General features: G+C 35.5%; 1 protein-coding gene across 1 annotated transcript in view; it reads right to left on the reverse strand.

Moving 5' to 3' along the window:
* LRP1B (LDL receptor related protein 1B) overlaps positions 1 to 19,199 on the reverse strand; it is a 1,301,643-nt gene that overhangs the window by 803,797 nt on the left and 478,647 nt on the right. Inside the window, exon 6 of the mRNA XM_040971988.1 lies at positions 6,938 to 7,100. Within this exon, the coding sequence (XP_040827922.1) occupies positions 6,938 to 7,100 (163 nt within the window). The remainder of the gene's footprint in view (positions 1 to 6,937; positions 7,101 to 19,199) is intronic.

The raw sequence follows: 19,199 nt of genomic DNA on the forward strand, positions 1-19,199 counted from the left end.
GTTCTCATCATGCCGCACAGCGTTGGACAGAGGGACAGAATAGAAATTGCCATCTGTTTCATAAACAACAAATGCGGATGTACAGTTGTTACTCAGAAGGCCCTCAGCTCAGTGTCTTATAAAATGACACAGGAGGAAAATCTATCCCTGCCTTGAACGAGTTAAGTCAAGTCATCTTCAGGAGTACAAATGACCTTGGCTAAAATAAAAGAGAAAGATTCCTTAGAAAAAGAATGAGGGGTTGGAGCAAAATTCTATTTGTCCAAACCAGCTTAGCTAAGTGAAGAGACTCCAGAGTATTGAGAAAGAACAAAGAATAGCCGAAAAGCTTCTCGTGAGAAATCACTCAGCCACACCACAGGACAGTGGTTTAGTAGATGATGTCAGCTCATAATCCATCGTTCTTGCTTTACGCTGGCCTGGATTCAGTTTTGTTCCCATCTCTCTCTGCTTTTCATTTGCAAAGAGTACAATATTGTCAAATGCAAGTACTCTAGTTCTTACCAGAAGACATGAGGCAATATCTACTCAGGGAACTCTTCTACTTCTCAGGAAAAGGTGGTTCTGCTTTTGTAATAAATACTATTTCTACAAAGACATCTGGAAGGTCGGCAGAGAAAAATAGTATAAGAAATCTGAGTCCTTTACAGCATGAATAAAATTAACCCCAGAACTGCTTTGAGTATAGAATTTTACATAAGGTAATGATTTCCTTGATATATAAACTATATCCAGTTGCTTTTGTGCTATTTTATCTATGAGAGTTGCACTAGTCAGAAAAGGAATTTAGAGAAAGAAGTATGTTTCACAGATAATAATTTTAAAAAATGAGAAGACATTGATTAAGGCACTGGAGAGTGAATCGTTAGCTCAGTAATTTAGGACTAAGTTTCATAGTTACTAAAACCTTAGATGGTAAAAGTGAAATAAAACATGAAAGACAAAAAGTAGAAATGAGGAATGTGTTGAACTATACTAACGTAAGAATAACATGAATTAGCAAACACAATTAGATTCAGATCAATTTAGGATAAATTTTCCATAATGTTCACATTGCACATAAATCACACACACACACACAAAACTGGCATCAAAGTCCCTCTTTAAATGCAATGCTACAGAAAATTGAGTAAGTAAATCGTAAACTGATTAGCAAATTCATAACATAAGCCTCCACTTGAAGAAAGGTCTAGAGGAGGATTTGGAAAAGAGGTTGAAATTTGACCGAAAATAATTAATGAGTATTAAAACATACTGGACACTCATAGGTATTTATAACTTTGAATGGGCTGTTGAACCATGAAATTCCGTAAGAATCATTGCAGGTCAAGGAACAGATAGGTTCATTCAGAAACTTCTGAAAGGCAGCTTAAATCATAAAGTGGCAGAATACCACTATTTTTGAATTTATTTGATATAAAGACATTAATTCTTTAATGGTCTGTATGAACCAAACTATCACCCAAAAGTATCAGAGTAACACGGAGAAGTTGTAATGGAACAAAATAGGGAGTCAAATAGAAAAGTAGAGACATTTTGATTGGTTATGGATAAAAAGAAAGATACAGATCACAGAATAATATCCACCTGGATCTGCAGCTATAAATTTTAAAACACAAATTTGTGTGGAAAGTAATACACACTAAGCCTAGTGATGTTGCTATATATATACAGTAGCCATCCACTGCGCATAAGGAAAAGCCAACAAACAATCCAGTGGTCCTTCTAAGTGCTGCTGCGTCCTATCTGCACGATCTAGAAAAATTTAAAAGTATAGTAGTAAACTAAAACATATACCTAGCAATTCATTTTTTAATCATCTCTTTTTTCCCCAAAGAAATGAAAATCAATATTCCAGGAAAGAATTTGCCACAGGTCAATTCGTATACCCAAGTGAGAACAATGAATATAACACCTGCATTTTTAACTGAGATTTGTCCTTATGGAGAGAAAAATGTATGAATTTTCTGAAGTACAGTCAATTTACTTCTGTCGTCAAGAAGGTAACTCTTTTGTTAGGAAAGCTGATGCGAGTGTAAGCTAATATAGCCCAATGAAAAACAGCACAGCATAAGCCCATTTCGATCTTAGAACCACCTCAAAATACTCAAATAGTTAGTGATTAGCAGGGTAGGACAGTACTGTCTAGGTTTAATGTGTCCACAATGCAGTCTAATGGACAATTAGTGAGCAAAGTGTTTAGTCTGCAATCTGGGTAGCTCTGAGAACCATGTGAAGAGATGATAAACCTTGCTATTGATCCTGTAGACATCCCTGTTACAAACACCTTCCGTGTATGTAAGCAAGCCTACTTCATTTTCTAGCTTCTCACGTTCCCACTGAATTTCATCAGTCAGTCCTGCTCCCTGATGGTTATTAAGTTTGATTCTATTTTTAATTTCTCAGCTATGGCTAGTTTCAACAACAATGGGGATCCAGCTGGCTTATGGGAAAGGTATTTCATCTCCTACATCCTGTCAATCACTCCTGTGTGAATATAACTTCTGAGAATTCAATCTCACCTGTCTGTCTCCTAACAGATGGCCCCTCTCATACTGCATAAAGACGGCATACTTCTCCTCATTATTGATGAGGGGTCATGAATTCACAAATAAATCTTACAAATCACTCTGGTGTTCAGTCTCTGATGATCAAAATGTCCTTCTTACGTAGAGAAAGAACACAGCTGTACTTGGAAAAGGTTTGATATCTGCTTTTTCATGTACCTTGAAGGACTGTCCCCCTCTCTTAGCTAGCTTACATAATTTTATTGAACTTTCATTTCATACATGGTTTCTCAAAACCTTGAATAATGTATATTCCCCAGATTCTCAACTTGAATTTTAACTTCACTCTGCTTTTCTAATAATGTGCATATTTAAATTGGCCTGATTATTTTTCTTTCAATATGATCTCACTCATATCACATCCATGGCGAAATAAATTTTTGTCACAAGTCTGCTATGTTAATTTTCATTTAATAGGCAGCTGAGAGAGGCCAGTGGCATGGTATAGTAGGTTAAAGGCCAGAGTATGGGGTTCCGGTATCCTATAAAGGCACCGATTTGAGTCCCAGATGCCTCACTTCATATCCATCTCCCTGTTAGTAACACTGGGAAAGTGTCAGAAGACAGACCAAGTGTTTGGTCCCCTGCTAACTACATAATAGATCCAGATAGAGTTACAGGCTCCTGGCTCCACCTGGCCCATTACTGGTTCTTGTGGTCACTTGGGGAGTGGACCAGATGTAAGATCTCCTCCTCTCTCTGTCCTTCTGTATGTGGAGCTCTAGCTCTCAAGCAAGATAGATAGGTAGATAAATAGATAAATAAATCTTAAAAATTGCAATTCAATGAACACCTGAAAATCTCTTCCGTAGGCGACCTAAAGTTATATGAATAACTCGGAGGACAAAATCAATTTTTTAAAACATTCTTTTTTGTTTGTACATTCTTTGGTGGGGCTAAGAGATGGAAGGTAAAATATGATACCTTGGCATCTGAGAAAACAGTACAAGCACCAGCCACCCCATTCGCTTGACATATACTGCAAGAGGATTCACTGAAAGGTCTTTGAAGTAAGTCATAAACCCCTCACTTGAAAAACAGTCCACCATTTGCACATAGGAAAAGGCCACCCTTTTCACTGAAACTACAGAGGGAAGCTTTGCAAATCTCCTCCCACTGAATTTTCTCTCTCGTGTAATCATATGCTTCTGCACATTTCTAACTTTTCATCAAACTCAAGTAGTACTCAAGTAGATTTTCCATTCTTTGGATATTGATGCCTGAAATTTTATTCCTCACATCACACTTATGATAAATATACTTTCATTTATTATTAGTTTTACTTTTATTTTAAATTCTTCACCCACTAACCTAGTAATGGGTAAGAAAGTTTATCTTTTCTCCTCAATTTCACATCCAAAGTATGATATACTTTTATCCTCAGGCACCCAAGTGTTAGTCTCCATTCCTGGGCTATTCTCATTTTTTCTTCTTTGTCTTTGTTCAGTATGGAAAACTTAATATGTAATAAACCAATTTAAGATGATTTGTAGCAGAAACAGATTGGGACTTGAAATGAAAAGCACATCACTGACAGGACAGAAAACCTCCTCACTCTACTCATGATGATATTGTCAGTGTTTGAGATAATAATAGCAGTTATTTTGATGCAACATGCAGAAGAAACTCCACTTATTGATCTTGCTAAATCCTTGCACAATCCTGACAGAGGACAATCATTACTCATTTTTTTCAATGAAAAAACAGAATCATAGTATTCAAAGACAGCATTGTAGACAGAATCAGGAAGTTACCATAGGGAGCTCAGGATCTAATGCTTTCATGGAAATAATTTCAAAAAAGATTCTGATGAACTATAGGGAAAAAATTATTAACTATTTGAAAGGAAGAAGAAAATCTTAGAAAACAGCCTCAGTTATTGGGTCACTATCAACATTTAAAAATGCAGAAAGTACACACAAGTTTGACTGCAAAAAAGTCTTTTCTCAGAAGGCTTGGAGACAATTTCAAGTTATAATGAAATCCCAGAACAAAATTATAATCTAATATACGAATTATGAAGAAAAACTGTATTTGTAAGTAATAATTAAAACTATGTGACATTCTTTAGATTAAAATGATAGCAGTTCAAAAAGTAAAGTTAAACTCTAAGCAATGCAAGACTCTCTTAATTGTAGCCTTCAGGGAAGTAAGGTAAATCTCTTCCATTTCCAAAACATTTAAAGTCAAATTCTATGAGTTATGTTATAATATGAATAGTCTAATGTTTCCTGAATTCAGTTACAAAGGAAAGAACCTAAGATACATCCTCTTGTAATGAACACAAATTAGAAATGATTTTAGTGACAGAATTCTTTTTTATATCATGTGGAATCTAAACTACTGTAATCATGATACAGCAGGTCTAGAAGTAGAAATTTATAGTAAAATATGCCATTCTTTTTTTAACTATCATCTCATTAATCCCACCTGACTTTGGATAATGAAAGGAAAGCAGAATATATCTGAAAGTGTTCTATTGCCTACAGGTATATATTTACAAAAGAACATAGCTTTCCTTCCCTGCTATATAAGATTCATGATTGAAAACCTGCACCGGAGAGATGGAGCAAGCAAAATTTCCAAAAGACCTATTATGATAAATGACACATGACAAAAGTGTGTTTAAACAGCTATTGAGCCCAAAGGAATCCAGCAGAAAATAAGGACAAACAACACAGGCTTTTCTACTCCTAATTCCTTTGACAAAAATAACAAACTATGATAGTTTCACATAATGACAGGGAAAAAAAATGGGAAACCTGGGAATGTGAAATATGTTGTTGTTAAGGAACAGAGATGCAGTTCACATATATTTCAGGTGGTAATTATTTTAGAAACTGGCTCTCGAGATCATTGTTTTTAAGAATCAAGAAGGATACAGAGTAGAAAGAGGGGATTGACAACACTCACATCCTAACTGATGAGTGTCTAATGTCCAGTTTGAAATTTTGTTACCATAACCAGTGAATGCCACACAAGCAAATACATTTCTAAGCAGAATGTCAGAAAAATGTCGTTAGCACATTTTAAAATTTCCAATTCTTTCCTACCAGCCTATCCAACAACCCAAACAAATCAGTTTAAACACGGCTTCTTTTTACTAACGTCTTCTGAAGCATCACTGCAGTCAGATGGAGTCAAGTAACCATCTGCTGCAAATACAAATAGAGCTACATGCAAGAATTATATTACACAGCCGCCCTAGCAAAGTTCTTACACGCAAGCTGTTCTTGTCAAGATCAGAGCCATTGTGATGGTGCATCTTAATATTCAATCAGACTTTAAGTAAAGAGTGACAAAAGTCCACATATGGATGACAGCTGTTTCTTCAGTAAATATTTTCACATTTATTGAATGGAGGCTTATGGCAATATAGGGTATGTTTCATCAGACATTTCTGCCTGAACTGCCTGAGGATGATTCAAACAGTAACAAGAACTCAGCTGCAGTGATCACATCTTTGCTCCAACTTACATCATCAAAAATAAAAAACAGCTTTGCCAAATTAAGAGATGCATTGTACTGCTGAGTTGAGAGCATCCTCAGACAATTTTACCTGGTAAAGACCACCAAACAAACAATTCCAGACTTTTTATCTCTCCTCCCCTATTGGTACCATCAAAGTTATAAAATGAAAGCAAACTTCCTATACTGATTTAACAATCACATAGACACAATCAATAGGAATTTAAGTAATGTATGATTACATTTTGACAAATTAGAGAAAATTTTAAAGGGTTAAGGAGCCTATTGTTTGAGGAAGTTAAATAGGTCAGCTTTGTAATCAATAAGAAGTTTTACACTATTAAAAACCTTAAAAAGAAAGATAAATTCTGTTGAGGAATTTAACTAATTTATAATAATAGTGTATCAACAGTTACTGAAAACATAATTAGTACCTGAAACACAAAGGTATACTTAGTGAATTTGCTAAGTATCTTTGAATATATACTGTACATATGCAGAAATCCTGATAATTATGCCAGACTTAAACATATTAGCAAAATCTTTCAAATGACACTTTTATAATCTACTAACTTAAGGCTACACAGGTAAGTAATAAAAGTCTCTTCAGCTAAAACTATCCTGATATGTTCCTCTGGTGACCAAAAGGGCAGGTCCTGGGAGGCCAGAGGTTTGCCTGTTGTCTAAGCTCAAGTCTATCCTATTGGTTTATTAAGGAATTGACCATCCTCAGCCTCTCCATGAGATAGCCTTTTTCTTTCTTGCAATGTGGTTGTTAAAAAACATTTCGTTTTAAAACGGCGAGACCATTTTCTTATTTTCTATAAATCTTACCAGGATCTCATCTTCGAGTTTTGCTGGAAACTGTTTCAGATCAAACACAGTGAAGAAAAAAATCTTACCCTGCTATTGGATCTACTGCTATCGCCTTAGGATTGTGGAGCTCCCGGTCAATCAGGGTGACACACGTAGACCCGTTGGAATTACAAACAAAGATGCGGTCACTGACATGGTCCACAAAATAGAGATTTCTGGTGAGCCAGTCAATCGCCATTTGATGCACATCTGAAAAACACAGATAAAATCATTGACTTACACAGCTGTAAATCTGACATCACAATTCAGAGAGAAAGTGAGCCTGTCTAACTTGTCACAGAGTATATTTCCAACCTGCAGATGTTTTCGGAAGACATTACAAACGTAATTTCTTGTTGTGTCAAAATGACTTAATTTACTAATGAAAAACAATGAGGTCCCTTTGGCAGCTTACTTCTTCCTATCTGAAGATTGAGGATAAAAAAAAAAAAAAGAGTCAGGATGACCTAAACAAATGGACAGCTTCTAAACCCAATATACAGATACTGACAATATCTTTTTCTTTTGTATTTACACAATGCACTTCCTTCAACCCAATGAAAAACTAGGTCAATAGTATAGCTGTTAAGTTCACACTTTTGTGAAACTAAGGCAAGCCCTTGTTTTCATGTAATCTTACATTTTTTCTTTTTAACGAAACAGTTGTGTAGTTTAAACAGATCTGTAAATCCCATGGGTTAAGAAAAACTAGACATAATTTGAAAATAAAGCAAAAGTGGCAAGCGGTGGGCTCTTTCAATAGCATACATTGAAAAAGAGCCTGCCAGAGGACTGATTAATTTTACAGCAGAGTGCTTTCCATTTGTAAGTTCTATGGAAATGGAAATATTTCACAATTATGTTCTTCAAGAGAGTAGCCACTAACAAGATGTGTCTATTGAATGCTTTGTAATTGGCAACTGTGACTGAAAAGCTGCATTTTTATTGCATTTTATTTTAATTAATTTAAACTCAAATAATACAGGTGTCTGGTGGCTACTATGGATAATACCATTCTAGAAAAATATATTCTACTTGACTTCAATATTTTCTTTTTGAGCAAATCTATACACTGTGAAAATGCATGTTAAGTTCTCTGGCAATAATAACAGCTGCAAAAATGTTAGGGCTTAATTTCAACTTGAGGTATTAACATTTTCAAATCTAACCTATAAATCTCAATTGAATCTAATTTTCTTTAAGATATTTATCAATGCTCATTTTTTCTAATGCTGTTAGAAAAAGCAATACTGGTCTCTCCAACATCTGACAAATTCGACTCACTTATTACACATTTTCTTGATGCTCATGCTTTTAACATTTAAAAACTATAACATTAGTCTATTTTTATAGGAAGTATGTTACCACGATCACCAGTTTATGTATTAATGTTTAAATAATATTAGATTCTACATACTGTTTTTCCTACATGTAAACACACACACTGTGATAATGTTCATTTATGAATTAAGAGATCAATAAATCCTAACGCTAAAAGAGAACAACAGTAACTTTATATTATTTCAATGTAGGATTTCTCTCAACATATGTTATGGTGCTATGCCACTTGAGATTGACAGCAAATAACTAAATCATGTGTGGAAAGCAAAATATAAATGAGAGGCTAAATTATATACTTCTTCCTTGCTTGGGTCGAGTATGGATCTATAATTTACTGACTGAATAAGGTACAGATAGGCTACTCCCAAGCGTCCTACCATGGCATATTGAATATTTTATGCCAAAGGATTTGGGGAAAAAGTAGGTTCAAGAAGGTCGCTTTTTTCTCCTCCTTGCACTTGTACAAATGCCTAAGGACTTCGTGTGGTAGATGCCCTTGCCAGTCCTGTAGGAGAGGAATAGCCAAACATCTGAAGTTGGAGTTCAGATCTACGCCTATTCACACTGTTATTAATTTCTACCTTATCATATACTTAGAAACAACAACCAAAAAATTTGTGGTTAAATTTTATTTTGGGTCTACATTTACCAATGAAGGTTTCTCCAAGATGTAAAATGTATATTAGATAACTTTGTATATTTTCTTTCATTAATATGTCTTTTCATTTCTTTATTGTAATTTGCCTGGTCCCAGCTAGTGAATCTAAGATAGCACTGTAAAAAGATGATTGTTTTTCCTTTTCTACTCCATACGTCAAAATATTCCCTCAGTAGCACGCTGCTTAGTGAATGATGTTCTCTTAACAGAGACTAACAACGATGCATGTGTTGCATTATCATTCATAATCATCTATTATCAAAGTAAGGCAGAATAAGCATCTACTTTGTGGAAATTTCTGTCATGTCCTACTAGGATAAGCAGAAATTGGATATTTTAACTCAAGAGATATGGAATTGATCATTCCTGGATCATTCCATCTTTATGGAAACAAACATTTAAATGCTTCCTAAACTATCAGAAGCTTTTTTTCTGCAAGAAGCCTAGAAACAAGTAATGTTAGAAGTCTGAATTATTTCTTCCTCTAGAATTTTGTAAATGTAGAATTTATATTGTTTTGTGGTCTTTTTCTATGATTATAACAGTAACCACCCAGAATCGACTTTCATAGGTCCTCTCATAGTACTTGAGTCCATTCAATGACCAAACTTCATGCTAGGCATACAGCTGTCTTACTCTATGCAATTACAATTTCAGTCAAAAGAGCTATTTGACAACATTCATAACTTTAAGTCTTTATCATGCGTGAATTTTTTTTTACTACTGAAACAATAGATCATGCTTACTAACCATCCGATTTTAAAGCAATGAAATCTCTCCATAAGTCAAGTAGTAATTGTGAAGAACTTTCTCTGTTGCAATTGAGGATTCTATTTTCTTTCAATATAATGCATCTTAAGATTCAGGATATTAGACAAAGAATTCTCATAAGCAATACAGTCTGGGGCTCAGGAAATGATACCCCAAAGTGTGAAATACTTTTACCAGAAGAGATTGAAAGGCTTCAATTACAAAGTGTCTTCGACTTCTGTACTTCGCTCACTCTAATTTTCTCCCCTAAAACAAATATTAGAAACACTAAAATCCCTCTTTTCCAAAGCAGATTGTAGGACTAGCAACTCCATTTTTCAAAGCAGCCCATACATCTAAGATTTATTCTCTAATCTTCCTTTTGTGTAGAAGCATTTCTTAAAGAAAACCTTTGACACACCATGTTGCACAAGGGTCATGCCTCATACTGAGTAGGCAGACATGCCACCCACAGAGGCCAAAAGGAACTGGACCAAGTAGGCTTTGCTAGAGTAATCCCTCAGTTTATCACAGTTTGGTCAGTCCCTTTCTCTCTGATCCTTTCTACACAGCTGTAAAATATTCATTGAAATGACGTATAATAACAACCACCCTCCTTGGGGTTTGGGTTTTTAGATCTGGAGATTTTTAGTTCCATTAACATTTTATTAAATAAGTTGACATGCTTTTCTCCAATTAGTTGTTGTTACAGCAAAGTCAGCTGTGGCTCTTATGATGGGTAGGAGAAGGTTCTTATTTCTGTCTCTTCAATATATGGGAGAGGATGTGTGTGAGATAGATAGATAGATAGATAGATAGATAGATAGATAGATAGATAGATAGACAGATAGATAAATTGGACAGAATTGACAGGTTAGCTTAAATAATTTCATAATGCCTGCAGACCCCATTTGTTATTCCTTGTGAACCCACCCTCCACCATCCAACAACCACCAACAGTGGTCTGGATGAAATTTAACCCAAAGCTTTGCTCCCAGAGGTTAATCTGCCACATTCTGCAACACAGTACAAGGAAGAGTCAGCACTTGGAAACCAGACTGTTAAGATGCAATGGTGATGGCATGATGAGCACCTAGCATGCTCTTCACTGAAACCAGAACCACTATAATATTTAACCATGGCTCTGATCTTCCTTTCCCGTATCCCCAACATCTCATCAGCATAGGGTGCCCATGCCTGCCATTTATCAAAAGGAATTCACTGACTTGCTGGAGTGAGTTCCCAGGACTTATTTGCTTCTCCATTAGATAAGAACCTTAATGCCCAGACTATCTGGAAAGAAATCCTGTAACTACATTTAAATAACCCCATTCCATGGGTTGGGACCCATGAGACCATCGTAAATTCCATACAAACTCTGGCATCATTGACCAATCAGGAACCTTGGCACAAATGCACCTTCAAACCCCTATTTTCTCACTATGGGAACCATCACCTCTGACTACCCTGCGAGTAAGAGAATTAAACAATAGCTGCCGGGCTCCATGCTCTGTGCATTGCAATGAAGAACTATTTTCCTCCACCACCCTATGTCAATGATCTGCTCTCTGTGCTCCACTTGAACGGACCCAATATTGGTGTTCTAGAACAAAGCCTCCAATACTTTTGTGCTGCAACAGCACAAATCAGCTTATGAAAATGAAAATATTCAGATGTCACTCCCTTGCTTTTCATGTAACTGCATTTTCCTTTTTCCTGTTTGTTCCTTTCCATGGACTACTATGGTTTCTAGCATTAAAAAACAAATACCTTGACTCTGCTTAGGGTGGAGAGAACTTTGTAGGAATGAGCCTGCTCTGGGCTGCAGGGAATAAAAGATGCATTCCAGATACATGTGTGGAGTTTCTCTATGACTTGTTACAGGTACAACAGGACAAATTCAGCTTTGTTTTTTGTTTAGCCAGGCAACTGAGATTTATTAAAGTATGAATTATGTCTCTAACTTCAGAATGTGTAAATGATTTGAGCATTTTATGACAGGTGTTTTTCTAAGCAAAGCATGCAATATGTGATCCTATTTTCCTTCAGTGTTACAAAGTCTAAAGGAAATTACTGGAGGTAACTATAATTCTTTTTATGACATTTCTAAAACTGATGTGTAAACTTTTAATAAGACCCTTTTGCTTCCTGTTACTAGAAATAAATAAATGAATTTCTGTTATACTAATTTAGTTGTTACTTAATATTTCTTCAAATGAAATCCTCTGGGATTTTTATCAGATGGTTCCTTTGAAACTGCTTTTATTCTGGTCAATAACAGTTTCTTAGCTGCCAAAACTTACTTTCCTTTTTCTCCCTTGAAGGTCAAAAAGTATTGAACACTTATCTGAAACACAAAATAAATCTATCAACATCAGCAATATCTGAAAAAGTAAAAAAAAAAAAAAACACTAACAGTATTCCAAAATATAAAATTTCACATGAAAATCTATGAACATAGTTTTAAAGTTCATTACTTGTTAGGTCTAACAGCATAATTTTATATCCAGTAAAAATTAATTGAAATGCAAGCTCAAGTTAAAAAATAATCAAATCTAAAATGGTGAATGTGAAACATAGAAACAACCTGTGCTTCACATGATAGACTGACTTTTACCCTCCCCAAATGTATATGTAATAGTTGTAATCTACATAATGTGCAGAAGCTATATTTGAAGGTAAGTTCTCTACAAGACTATGAAGCTAAAATGTGGCTCCCAGAATGCTATAACCAGATGACTTTAAAAACTGAGAAAATCAAAACATGAAAAAAAGATTGCCTTTGTGTGCTTACTTTGGTTACACAAGGCCATGCGAGGACACACCAAGATGGCCCTTTGAGTGAAAGATGCACTAGGTCCTTCATCCAAGTCTTCTCAGGCTCTAAAACTGCTAAATAAATTGCAAACATTTTGCCCCAACAAAGACAAAGAGGATTTTTATCTAGTAGAAGACAACCCTGAAGTTTGCACTTTCACTGCCCAGTAAATCATTAACCAATGGTACACCTAACTTTTATAAGAACTTTTGCTTTCTTTCCTTAATTATAAACATGTCAGTCTTGTCTATACCCCTTTGAAATTGCTTCACTATTCTGCTCTTGTAAATGGTCCTATAACCTTTAATATTTGCAAATTACACATCAGTACTTTCTTATTCATTAGTTACATAATCTTCAAACAGCCATCAATGCAAAATTTCAGCAGACAATGTAGAAAAACAAATTTGTTAATAAGGACTGTGGTCACTAATTGCTGGCTGGAGATTATACACCTAAAAGAAACAAACGCTCAGCTGCAGCCACTCACTTTGATGTAAAACTGTTTCTTTGCTTCAAAGAAGTATAAAATATATTTCAAGTATTTCAGTTAAAACATTTTTAATATGATAAACTAATTTTAAAAATTTGCAAGCATTTTGTGTATCAGGCAAAACTCTTTAGAAGCCACAGTGGATAAAAAGCCATCGATATTGTTATACCAAAAAAATAAAGCACCTTATGTATATAGTTCAGCCTAACCCTCTGCTTAAAAGTATATGCTCATTAAGGGTACTAACATTCCTGAAAGCCACTGTGCTTACATTACATAAACAAAAGTTCTGCCTTGGAAAATGCTCACATAATTGAATTAAATATCAAACAGTAAGAATGTGGTGCAGTAAGTATTCCAAACATAACAGCTAGTACACAGAGTAAGAGTCCTCCTTTTTGATGTGAATCTTAGTAACTGCTTGTGACATAAGAAAAGCTGAAGAAGATAGTCTAGTATAAGATACAGCAATAAATGAGTATTGATAAGAGAGACATTCAGCAGGTTAGATGATTCTTAGAAATGCCCACAAATTCTCAGATACATCAGCTTTCCAGAGGTGGACCAAGTTCTTCACCTGGATGTGGGCTGTTCTCTGGTTTTCTTTCTAACAAACAGAAACAGCACAGAGATTGGAGTCTGATTCCCTGGGGTAAGTTATAAAGGGCATGATGGCTCTATTTCATTCTTTCTTAGACTCAGTCCCTCTGGTACAAGCCAACTGTGAGGATCTGACGCTAAAGCTTCCTCCGTGCACATGTCCTTGTTCCAAAGGATATGAGGAACTCCTCCAGACACCACAATAGTGAGTTTGGATACAACTCCCAGCTCTAGTTCACCTGAATGGCAGAAGTTCTGGACAATTTTATTTTAAAACTATTAATTTGAATGGCAGCATAACAGAGAAACAGGGGAAGGATAAGCAGAGAAAAAGAAACAAAATAAAGCAAAACAAAAAACATGAAAAGCCCAAAAGCCTTTTATTGGTTTACTTCCACCTGACCACAACTGCCAGGACTGAATCAAAACAAAGTCAAGACTATATGTGTCTCCCAGACAGGTATTAGGGGCCCAGCAACTTGCATCATCATCTGCCACTTTTCTAGGAGCATGGGACATTGAATAGACATTCAAATGTGGGAAGCTGGCCTTGCAAACAGTGACCTAACACATTGCGTCCTACATTATCCTTCTAGCCAATGTCTTGATTGTAACTGCAGGAGTTACTCCTGAATTTTTGACACCAATGAGAACAGTTGCTCTGTTCAAAGTTACTAAATCTTGCAGTAATTTGTTTTGCAGCAAAGGATAACAACTGTAGTGGTAAAGTATTGTAGCTTTGAAAGACCGATTTAACTGACACTCTAGGCCTTTTTAAGACCTATATATAAAGTAGACTAAGCTATCACACCCTTAACTGCATTGGTTCCCTTACGTAATTCATGTGTACCTCTACTGCTGAAAATTTAAGTATGTTCTTGTGTTGAAGCTGCATTTAGGCATGATTAAAGATGGCACAACTTGTATGGTCCCTTTCCCAACGAGAAGAATTGGACAGTTTAATGAACAGAGGAGACAAAACAATCTGGAAACACAACTGGTCAGGGAAGTCACCCTAGGATAGACACCTTTGGACTTGAGCTCAGATGATGATGCTAGTCATGTGGAGATGAAGAGTTAGCAAGCAGCAATGAGCTTGTCATGTTCTAAAAGTGAAGTGCAGGAATGCACGTATCTGTATCATATGGACAAATACTAGGAGAAGTAGTGGTTACAGCAGTAATGAGTTATGATGAGGCGGCAAATTTAATGGTAATTATGTTGTAAAACCAGTAGATTGAATGATTAGATATACTTCTTAAAAACCAAATATCTAAAGTGTACTGGTTAAAACAATCAAACACTCCATCAGTATAGAATGGTGTAAACCAGCAATTTCCATTTCAGCATTCTATACAGTTATCTCAATTGTTTTACTTGCTTCAATTATGCATATTTCCTTCTATAGAATGCCTGTTACTATATCTAAATTTTTCAAATTTATATATAGCCTGTTAAATTTCAATGTACAACACTTGCATTTTCTTATTTAAATCCCATCCACACACAGGTATAACTCACAGTCTCCTCATCATCTCACAGTAGCAATCTTCAGTCAATATTCACCATTCGTGTAATTCTGACTATATACATTTTTACTGATAAGTAAAACAGTAATTTAGGACAATTATATCTTGAAATTAAATTGCCTATTACTCCAAGTTTTCTTTTTCCCCTCATTTACTACTGAATAATTTAATCCATTAAATAAGTCTCTAAAATATCCTAATACTTTCCAAGTGGGAAAAAAATGGTATGCTATAAAATTGAGAATTTCGTTGCTTTGCTTTTTAATATTTTACTTTTTATCATTTAATTTTTTTTTATTTGAGAGGAAAAGCAACAGTGAGTAAAACGGTTGGTGGGTGGGTGTAGGGATATTAAAGTCAGTGTTCTTATCATCTGATTCATGCCCCTAATGCCTGGGTTTAGGCCAGGCCAAACCCAGCAGACAAGCACTCAATCCAAATTTCACTTGGCTGGCAGGGGCTTAATTACCTGAATCATTACCTGTTGCCTCCCAGAATACATATTAATATGAAAACTGGACTCAAGAACTGGGCAACAATACAATTCTAGGTACTTAGATATTGGTGTCCCAACCAGTGGCTTTAATTTTATGATAAATGTTTCCACTCTTTACCTTTGTAAAAATGTTTATCTGAAAGGCAAAAGACTAAAGTGACAACAAAAAGGAAAGGAGCAAGGAACTCCACTCAGATTTCCCTTTGAGCCATCATCTATTGCTTCTAAGGTACACCAGCAGGTTGCTGGGTCAGACGTACAGCAGCAGCCAGGTCTCAATCTCGCATTCTGACATGGGATGTAAGAATCTTAACATCAAAGATTTAACTATTGCACCACAGAACCCAACTTCTTGTCTTACTTTTGAAGTCCCTCCTGTCACCTGGTATTTTCCAATTTCAATCTGTTTCATAACCCTGGCCTTAAGGTTTCCTTTTATTAGCACAGCTACTTATTGCTTCGGAATTAAATCTCCTATGTTCTACCATAGGAATTTACTGAACATCTCCTTCAAAAATTTATGAAAGTAAAGAAATATTACCATTTATTCATTTAATCATTTAGAATTTGCAATATACGTTCCCATGTTGTCACACACTTGCTGTCTGTTTTCTCCTGGCATTTCCTGGTTAGTACATACAAAAACTTGTTATAATACTAGTATTGACTAAAGAACAGACATTTTTTGCCTATGTGCAACGTGTCATGGGAAATCTCTAGAGATAGCTTTAATCAAGGAAGTAACATGTCCAGTAGGCATTGACAAGATCATTCTACTTATGTGGGCAAGGAGGGATGGCCAAGATTGGGCACACAGTTATGCAAATCTTGCACTTTTCTGGAGGGGGATGCGGTTGCTTCATAGCAGTGGTGATGTCATTTGACTAACCCTTATATTGTCTTAGTTATCTTTATATATATAACCAGAAATAGAGATGCACTCAAGTTATCATTCAAACCATGATAAAGGAATAAAGAATGCTAATGGTAAATTTGAAAACATTACAAAACCATAAGATAAAACTAAGTATCTTGTCTATTCACATTTTTATTCTATGTTGAGTGTTTTAAGTGATGACTTTTATTCCCAAATGATGTTTCATTTTAATTACTATATTTCAGGACACAATGAGGTCATAAAGAAGCTTTTCATGATTTCCCTGATATTTGCATCTCTTCAATGGCTTCGGCGCATCTCTTCAATGGCTTTGGCGACAAGTCAAAATTTAGATTTTATACCACATTCTTTGCTAGAGGACTTGGAACTGTATATAAAATAATATAGCTGTATTTATTTTTAACTTTAATATCACCATAACCTTTATCAAGGAAACTTCACTTGCATTAATATTAAAGAAACCAAGTTTACCAAAAGCAATGTCTCTGTCTGTACAATTAAAATGGTATTACAGAAGTTCAGTAAGTGTCTACTGTGACAGTCTGCCTCAGTAAGGCTCTATGTTAGACACATTCCGTTGTACATGCTGTACGCTTGATGGCTTTTGAAAATCACTTTAGAAAAGCAACCAATATGTTGGGCTTTATGATGCACCTTGCAGAAAATATGGAAGTGTTTCCTTCAAGGAAATTGGTGATTCCAAAGAAAGATATGAAGTTATAGAAACCACAATGTGGCATATTATGAAGCGAAATAAGGTGAGGAAGAGTTTTTTTCTCTCTCTACTCTCTCTTGTACACATACACCCAGAAGCCACATTACAAAGAACAATATTTGTAAGATTCAAAAAAAAAAAAAGGAAACAATTAAGCTACCAGCTTCTATAGTTGTTTCAATGTTCTCATAAATAACTAGGACAAAGTAAAGAGTTTCTGTTTTAAGTTTCAAAAGTATCTATTTTGAAATTGTTAAAGAGAGGCAGAGAGCCACAGAAAGGCAAAGGAGAGAGGGAGAGCGAGAGGAGAGAGAAAGAAGAGAGAGAGAAGAGAGAGGAGGGGAGAGAGGGAGTGAGTGAGGGAAAGGGGAAGAGAGAATGGGAGAGAGAATGGGAGGGGGAGAGAGAGAGAGAGAGAATGAATGAATGAATGAATGAGAATGAGAGAGACTGACTTTCCATTCACTGGTTCACTCTCCAGATGATCACAACAGTCCCATTCCAAGCAATGCCAAAGCCTGAAGCTTCACCTACATCTGCCACATGGGTCACAGTGACTAAAGAGACCATTAGCCATTGCAAACACTGAAAATGTGCAGGCTGGAGGTCTACATGCAGAGAGTGCATATTCAGAAATTTTTAGAAGTTAAAATAAAGCCATGTCTTTGTTCATTTTAACTTTATCTGACAGGCATGATTTTGGAAAGCAAGACACATACTTGAATACCGTTTTAGTGTCTACTACTCAGCTTTCTAGGTGATAGGAAGCAGTGTGAATCTCATAAGTAATGGCATTTGTTTCATCACAAACCTCTTTAATCTGTGCTTCATGGCTGTGGGTGTCTCCTTTTCATTTAGTTTTTAGAGCATCCATAGGCTGTTGCACATGTAACGGCAGCAGCTGTTCCAGATGCCAGTATAGTCAGTCCCAGACAACTCTCAGAGACAGTGGTTTCTGATGTTCTACGTTGTTCTGGATCTCATTTCTTTAGGAACATACTGGAATTCTGTTTGGTATGACTTTCAACAATTTTACAAGCACAGTGACAACAACATTTCAGTGGTGAGGATTCAGTTTCCTGCAAAATCTAGTGTTCCAGGGGGCTTGAAACTATGAAAAATACTACAGGCAAAAAATACTTGGACTTCAGAAATTTATGACCATCCTTATCTTTCAGTTTGATGTTTCATGAAAGTTTTGAAGGTTTCTTGTATAGAGAAGTTGGATAAGTTGTTTTTCAGACAACAAATCTTCTATAAAGAGTAATTACAGACTTTATTTGTTTTGCAACCCTTTACATTAAAAACTCCAGATTTCTGACACATTTTTAAATAACAAAACTCCAAAGTATTTAAGTGAAGAATTTCATATTGAAAAATAACTCTTCTCAATAGTACATAGAGGTTGAAATGGTCTTTCAAACCACATGAGATATTGCTATTTGTGTGTGTGTGTGTGTGTGTGTTTAGGTTAAGTAAGTACAAGAGTCTCTAAAACCACAATAATCTAAGTAACATCTCCTTTGGGTATGAAAAATAATATTTTCATGTATGAAGTTTTTTAAGATTAATTATATTCTAATCATTTGCAATGTTCTGAATCATAGATTTGTTTCCTAGATTTCTCTCTCTCTCCTTTGTAACAATTTTTTTGAAAGTCAGATTTACAGAGAGAAGGAGAGACAGAGAGTAACACATGAACCAGAATGTCAGACCACTAATTTATCATTACTGACAGGATTGGCCAGTGATACAGTTACCACAGAAGCTATCCAAAAAGTATTTCCTGGCATCATGGTATCTAAGAGACTAAATCTAAAAGAATTTTGAAGAGCACAGTATGAAAGCAGTTTTGATGAACTGAGATTTAAGATTGCCATATTTTATGATACAGACAGATATGCAGGCATATATGTGTGTGTGTGCGCTCCTATTTCATTAGATATTAACTTATTTGAAAGACAAGAACATATAGAAAGATCTTACATTTGGTGGTTCACACGACACATGC

The sequence above is a fragment of the Ochotona curzoniae genome, unplaced genomic scaffold (assembly GCF_017591425.1).
Source record: "Ochotona curzoniae isolate NIBS_2020 unplaced genomic scaffold, NIBS_Ocur_1.0 contig_2210, whole genome shotgun sequence".
In the NCBI taxonomy this organism is placed as follows: Eukaryota; Metazoa; Chordata; class Mammalia; order Lagomorpha; family Ochotonidae; genus Ochotona; species Ochotona curzoniae.